This window comes from Montipora foliosa, chromosome 5, assembly GCF_036669935.1.
Source record: "Montipora foliosa isolate CH-2021 chromosome 5, ASM3666993v2, whole genome shotgun sequence".
Classification (NCBI taxonomy): domain Eukaryota; kingdom Metazoa; phylum Cnidaria; class Anthozoa; order Scleractinia; family Acroporidae; genus Montipora; species Montipora foliosa.
Window position 1 is genome coordinate 1,127,263 of NC_090873.1, and position 7,500 is coordinate 1,134,762.

The window sequence follows — 7,500 nt, forward strand, 5'->3', positions numbered from 1 at the left end:
ATTTCTAATGTGTAGAAATGCACCTACAGTAATTAGATGTATTTATTATATAAACACCAATGAAATACCAAGTGAGCTTTCGTGCGAAAACATGATATCTTCACACATGAAAAGATCACTGTTGCTATGGTTACATATAAAGATCGCACCTTTCGGTGCATTTTGTGGAATGATATAGTATTTCATTGGTGTTTATATAATAAACAGAATATTACATGGCCGCTTGGAGATACGAAATTTCTCTTAGAGTGTTGAAAAATATTTCACTTGTTCGCTGCACTCACTCATGACATATTCTTCGACACTCGAAGAGAAGTTTCGTATCTCCGCGCGGCCATGTAATATCCTCTATGTATGCCCAATTTTGATACTCAAAGCAAATTGTCCCTAATTAAGTCTAAGCATTTGCTACCTACCGAAGCATTTGCTGTCCAACAATAAGGTGAGGGTAAAGGTTAGCATTATTTTTTAGCTTAAGGTAAATGGAACTGTTTATCCCTACTTGAGAAGCAGCATTTGGGGAAACTCTTTGTGACAAACTGTCTGTATTCCAAGACACAAGTGATTTTGAAGTTGGAGAGCTAGGAGAGCAAGGGGACAGACTCTTCGTGACACTCATTGAGACAATTATGTGGTCATCTAATTGGGGGCATTTATGGACATACTTAGTCTACTAATTTATCTGGTACTCTTCGCAAATTGTGTGGGGGTTCTTTTACGTCCCACAGGGTGATGAACATTTAAGAGACAGGACCTTTGCAGGGCTCGAAATTAACGAAAAAATCCAGTTGCATTTTGCGATAAGATACCAAAATTTAGTCGCAATTTCGCAAATTGTAGTCGCAAAATCGCCGCGCTGCATTGTGTTGTCAGCGGTTTAGCAGAAAAATATGAGCCCGCAGTACTTGTGTGTAAAGAAACTGCTGAAAATGGCGAATGATCGAAGGAATGGAGCTGTGCACGTAACATCGCAGCTAAATTACCAAACAATTACGCTACCTTCAGAGAAAATTCACAACGAGAAACAAAATAATTTTGTCATTTATTTGTTTGTTTATTTTAGCAAAAGTAGCAGCAAAGTGGCAACTGCTAACCCTTTTGTTTCAAAAGAACGAAGGTGACAACAAGTCGCAAATTTGCGACTTCTCCAGATATTTTAGTCGCAAAGGGAAAAATTTAGTCGCAAATGCGACCGTATTGGTCGCAATTTCGAGCCCTGCTTTGGTGTTTTGTCCTTATCCGAGAAGACTGGAGAGTCTAACTGTTGTTATGAAGGCAGCACTTCCTCAGTTATTTAAATACTCTGATTGTTGGTCCGGCGGGAATTTTGATCCTGTGATTATTGTATTATGCCTAATGCAAACCTATAATTATTTATATTGCGGGAGCCTAGGAGAAGGAATGTGCTTGTGGCCATGATGGAATGTTAGTTATGTTGTGTTAGTATCCTCGAGATTTAGATACTATATTTGGTGATGATTGGGCTAATACCATGCCAGTGTCAAAGTTGTTATGTTTTTGCCCTTTAATTGAGGATGGCCGACATCACCTCCATACCACCGTTTAACCCCTTTGAACAGGCTGGCAATGTTGGTCCTTGTTGGACCCACTGGAAAACTTAGATCACAGTAATACATTGATGCTCGTGACATTACAGTTGATGCACGCAAACATGCTTTGCCTCTTCACTTGGGTGGGCTCTCCATGCAAGACATCTTTGCTACAGTTTCCCACGCTGGTACTAACTTCTCAGATGCTATTAACTCACTGGGCATATACATTTTTACAATAACGATCTCCCGCACAGTAGCCCGAGGCTCAACCAACTAAGCCAACCATGCACACCAATACAGTGTGTTAGAATTGATAACATTTTTAACGCATTTGACTGATCATTTTTGTTTGATATTTTTCATATATGCCCCCATCATTACTAATCTATCATTTTTAAGGTGTTCAAAAGAGCTGGAGCCATTTCTACTGGAAAAAGGAAAAAGCATATGTCACCTAAAGCACGGCGAGCACAACAAGAAGTTCCACCTGCAGCAGCAAGCTCACCAGCAGCAGTGACAGCCTCATTAGAACCAGCAAGTACAGAGCCAGAACAATCTGCCATCGGTAGGACAGACAAGGAGGAAGCTGACCAAGACATGGATATTAACAACAAAAAAAGTGAAGGATCTGTCAGTGAAGAGGCTGAAGAAAAACTTGAGATGTCACCCAAAGGCTCTATCCCTTGTGGGGACTCAGAGAAGCCTGTTGAAGAGTGCCCTGACACCACAGAGCCCATACCCAAGGGTGAACCATCAGTGGCATCTCGACTGATGACGGAAGACTCCCGGGAGGGTGAATCTGATAATTTGAGCATGGAGGGAGTTGTTTTATCTGAAGAGGAACCAGAATCAAGATGTGACAAAGTTGCAATGCAAGTAAGTTGTGAACTGCATACAAGGACTGTTTGGCAAGGCAACATTTGAATTCTTGGTTTTGTTTTGTTTGTTGCAAAGTGATCAGCCAAGATTGGTCAACTTTAAATCACATGATTTAGCCATTTCAGGTGCACGTGCTAGTTAGCTTTCAATAAGTCAGTTATTCGTACACTTAATCACAAGACATTAATACACATGGAATTAGTGCTACATGTAACAACCTTTGCAAGTCTTAAGTGTTACTGGGAGTCACGGCAACAAAATAGTTTCCCCACAGGTAAGAGGTACACATGTACACTTGACAAAAACGTGAAGAATGTGTCAGTGTAAGCACTTAATGTTGCATAAATATTTATTACATTCTTCTACCATTAGAAAGAATTTCAAAAAGAAATCCGTCTCTTTTGTCAATGTGCTTGTGAAGAAACAGAATTGACTATAGTTCTGCTTAATTTGTAAACTGCTTTTCCTTCACTGTGCATTATTCTTAAACTCAAACTGTACTAAGTGATAACTTGAGTTACAAATTATTATTTATTGATAGTTATAATTATATACATGTACATGTATATATGTAAGTTATACTCACTCTGGCTGATGGTGGTGCTTGAAACATCGAAACATGTTCGTTCGAAAGTGTGGTTGTATTTTTAAAAATAATGGTAAATTTAAGTTGAGAAGTTGAGAATGGGTGACCATGCTCACATTTATCATAAACTGTGATTACTTGTAGGATGAGCAGGAAAGTGTGGTGAGCATTCTTATGACAGAAGAGGACTGTAATGAGGACAGTAAAGAAATCATGGGCAGTACAGCGTCGTTAGAGACAGTGGGATCTGAGGACTTATCAGAAATAACGGAAGGAATTCACACAGAGTCAGGCTTACAGCAAGATGACTATGTCAACCCTCGTGGTGTGAGATTCACTCCTCAGGAACCTGTTAAAGAAGGTACTAAAGCTTGATAGATAAACTACATACCCAGGGCCTGGCATCAAAAGTCCCTTGAATTTCTCGTGTGTTAAAAATTTGGTCTTTTGGTATGTTTTCAAGAATAAACTAGAAAAGTGATTGTGAAGTTTGATGACTGAAACCCTGTCCCTTCCTAAGATACAGAGAGAATTGCGACACCCGAAAAGGGTCCAGAAAGTTTTGGGACTTTTAAGAAACAGGCCCTTAGTCACTGTTTAAATCAGGGTAGGCATATACGCTGTACCTTGATGATCCAAGCCAGGGAAATTAGAAAAAAGTAGGTGATTTGTTATTTCCTCTGTCTGTTATTAGTGTACTTATTGTCAAAAGCATGAATAAATGAATTGACTTTCAGGCTTTTTTAAAATGTAAATTAATAATTATTGCCCTGTTAAGACACTTTTTTTGTTTAAAAGGAGTAAAAACTATAATGATTTTCGAAGAAAAGTCCTTCATGGGAACAAATGAGCACCTCAAATTAACCAGCTAACAACTGAAAAACTTAAAGCTCATTTGATGGAGCATTGCAGCGGCATTGCAGAGGTCATGGGTTCAAAGCCTGTTGGAGCCACCTGAATTTTTCAGGTGTCTATTAGAGCGACAATTGCTTAAAAAAAAATTAACATTGATCAGCTAAGTGTGGGTATCACTTCTCTCATTCGAATATGATTTTTAATTGTTCACTATCTTTGCTTTGACACTCGCTTTGCCTCTATGCGTGCTTTTGATAATAATATTATTATTATTACTTTAATTTGCTCACACGTACATTTCTGACAACCTACTGACAACATACATGTATGAGATATACTTATAGCACAAAAAGCTATTCGTTTTTAATTTTTAGTCTCTTTCTGAAAACACAGTCTCCAAACTTGAAAAAATTGGCCAGTTTTTTTCCATCCTTGGCCGCAGACAACAAAAAAAAGCTTCAGTGCACTTCAATGGTCATTAGCAACAAAACTACTGTAACAGCATTACTTTTTGGTTTTCATGGATGCAAGGGCGTCTTTTAGTGTTTTGAAGTTCGATTAAAATAGTGTGACACTGCCCCTTTAAGCAACATCAACCCCAACCTCACTTTATGTCAAAGGTTACTCGTCACACTCCATTCATATAGTCATTTTGGTAAAAAGTAATATTCAGGAAAGTGCAAAACTAATTAATTTTGTCAATGTCTTGACAAAATGACAGGTTCAGGTCCATTAGTTCCTTATGGCTTACCATGCACCAGGGAGTTGTTCAGATTTCTCATTTCTCTTATCAATCCTCATGACAGGTGAGTTGGGAAGCATAACTACAACTATTATTATTATTTCAATAGTGATTTAGAATTGTGGAAATCATAACCTTAATTAATGGCTAGTTTTCACTATTTACATGTACAAGTGCAACTGAGAAGTTGAACCAGGACTACCAGCAACAAATTCAACCAGTGGTCAGAACGTGTCTTGAACCTGGGATCCCAGGATCTCAAGGCCCCTAAATGTGGGGCCGCACTGCCTCCCTGTAATGTGTGCTGTGAATGCCACACAAGTGACCCTGCTTACAAATGTTAGAATTCAGTTTCACACAAAAGCAGAAACCAGAGGTCTTTTCTACTCTTATTCCATTGACTTGTTTCTCACATCTTTGTTGTGCAGTTTTTACTTCAGGGCTTCTTTGACTCTGTCTTTGATTCCACCTCCGTCACTAATAAAACCAGAATGGATTTTGTTCCTTTCCTTTGCTTCCTTTTCTTAGGCACAATTCAGAAGCCATGATCCACATGGGGTTGTCTTTGTTAACTGTTGCTTTAGAGTCTGGTGCACACCACATTGGGACTTTTCCGTCTTTAATGAATTACGTTAAAGATGACATGTGCAAGAACCTATTTTGGGTGAGTATAGGCGGTGAAGTATTTTAAAGAAATACATTCGGAAATGCATTTGTGATGGCTCTATTAAAGTAAACCCGAATCGCCATCGATAAAAAGATACATATCTTGATTTGAAACTTGTAAAGGAAACTTGCGGTAGTAAAGGAAACCTGTAGAAAAGTAAGTATAGTGAACCACACAACATTGCTCCTAGGATGTCGTCTCCCTGTCAAACCATGCATAAAGGCTTTGTACGGAAAAGTACAATAAAGAAACTGAAATCTCCTTCTGCTTGCTTTGACCTTGATACATGTTCCGGCCAATCAGTTTCCTCATCTTCATTGCAAAAAATCTAGCTATTAGATAGTAGTTGCCGCTAGGAGACACCATTAATATTATCCATCTTTAATACAGCAACTTGTGTCCTGATCTTTGAACTAATCTAATACTTTTCTGGTTTTATTGGCTTTTCAGCTGATTCAGTGCGATTTTCTTGGTTTGTTCACCATGGCACTTCGAGTTTGTTTCTTACTCTTTGAGGGCCTCCGAACGCACCTAAAATTTCAAATGGAGGTTTGAAAAAATAAATTCCTTTAATTAATTTAACTTCCATTCTTATGCATAGTTTTTAAGTGCTCAAATGCAACTAAGATGTGTAAGGTGTAATACATCTGTGGGAAGGATGAGAAACAAGTTGCTTGGCTTGGCAATAGGGGAAAGTCAAGTACATGTAATTTTCATAAAGTACTTTAGTCAAAAACAACCAACACAAGCAATCAAATTTATAAAGGAATCAGAAATAAAGGGCCTTAATTATTGCAAAGTCCGAAATTTGTAACAAACGTAAACAATGGAATTCTTGACTTTGAGTGCTTTGTCTTGCTCCTGTGTAATAAAATTGCCATTCTTCGTAATATAGCTACAAAGAATAAACAATTGGATATGTTTAAGAAAAGTTGACCTTCTCACTCTAGTTTTGTTTATGCAGGTGACTCTATGGGTTTTTTCTTTGTTTTTCCTTTCCCTCTACTGTAAATTGAATTGATGCCACAATGTGCAAAAGGTCCCGTACGTCTGGTAGCGTTCTGTTGTGTGTATTTGTAATTTGCGTTTTGTTTCTTGTAAATGATCTAGACCAATAAAAATTTAAAAAATTTAAAAAAATTGTGAACGTTGGTTTTACATATGTATGTTACACTCAATATTTTTCATAAGAAAGAGTTTGCACTCGGACTCGTTTGAAAATGAGGCTGAAAAATACTTGAATTCGGCTTTTCTTTTCAGTGAAAGAAGGGAAACGTTTTTTTCAAATATTAGCTGTGCAGTACTTACATTTCAACAGAGTTAACTACCGTGATGTGTGTTGAAGTGCCGAATATTCCCATGTAATATATCTGAGCCGTAGCCCAGTTGATGGGAACGGGACAACACATGGACAGTGCGACAGGGCCTACATCTGAAAAAAAAAAAACCACTGCTGTGAATTGACGTCTTAAATTCCCATGGCCTGCAACAGTATTCTTATCCGCAGGTCGTGGGTTCAATTCCCACCTCCCTCTTCAGAGTTTTCTCTGTCCTCGTGTGGGCCTGTTTCCATCACAAGGGCTAATGCTCAGATGAATCTGATGGGAATATGGAGCACTTCAAGTTGTGCTCTGGTAGTTAACTTTGTTTCTAAGTGGTTGAGAAAGGAACAGTCAAATGGAAAAACGTTTGCATTTGAGAATAGGCCATTTCCGAGTTCATGTTTGCCTTCTCTTCAAAGCAAAAGCGAAGTTTTTTGTGGTACTTCAAATGTGAATGAAAAGTTATTTTCACTTTGAAGAAGAGGCAGACATGAACTTGGAAATGGCCTACGACCCGCTTTTTTAAAATTCTTTTTTTGTTTTAAAAGATCTATACACATACCGACATTTACACAAACGAGTACTATGACCATATGAGCAGACAACGACAACAACAGAATAGCAGGTTGACGTTACAACAAGCAATCAACAATTATTCCGTCAAACTTTTTATTAGCTTTTGCCGCTTTGACTAGCAACTGAACCCGTTTGTTCAGAATCCATGTTTATAATCAAAGAGTAAATTAAAGTAACCAGATCTAAGCTATGAAACGTTAACATCTTCTGTTTTTCAGATGTTCTTCAAAAAATTGATGGACATTTTAGCGTTGGACCTTCCAAGTGTTCATTACGAGAAAAGAGAACTGATCCTGGATGCTATAAACCAGGTAACGGAT

The 7,500-nt window shown here is 38.1% G+C and overlaps 1 protein-coding gene across 7 annotated transcripts in view; it reads left to right on the plus strand.

Annotated features, from left to right (window-relative positions):
• LOC138003308 (Golgi-specific brefeldin A-resistance guanine nucleotide exchange factor 1-like) overlaps positions 1-7,500 on the plus strand; it is a 59,276-nt gene that overhangs the window by 10,032 nt on the left and 41,744 nt on the right. For all 7 annotated transcript variants that reach the window (XR_011123484.1, XR_011123483.1, XR_011123482.1 and 4 more), the window contains exons 8-13: positions 1,953-2,429; positions 3,163-3,379; positions 4,595-4,679; positions 5,144-5,279; positions 5,733-5,831; positions 7,399-7,491. Coding sequence is in view for 2 of the 7 variants with exons in the window: in XM_068849309.1 (XP_068705410.1) it covers positions 1,953-2,429; positions 3,163-3,379; positions 4,595-4,679; positions 5,144-5,279; positions 5,733-5,831; positions 7,399-7,491 (1,107 nt within the window). In the remaining 5 variants the exon portion in view is untranslated. The remainder of the gene's footprint in view (positions 1-1,952; positions 2,430-3,162; positions 3,380-4,594; positions 4,680-5,143; positions 5,280-5,732; positions 5,832-7,398; positions 7,492-7,500) is intronic.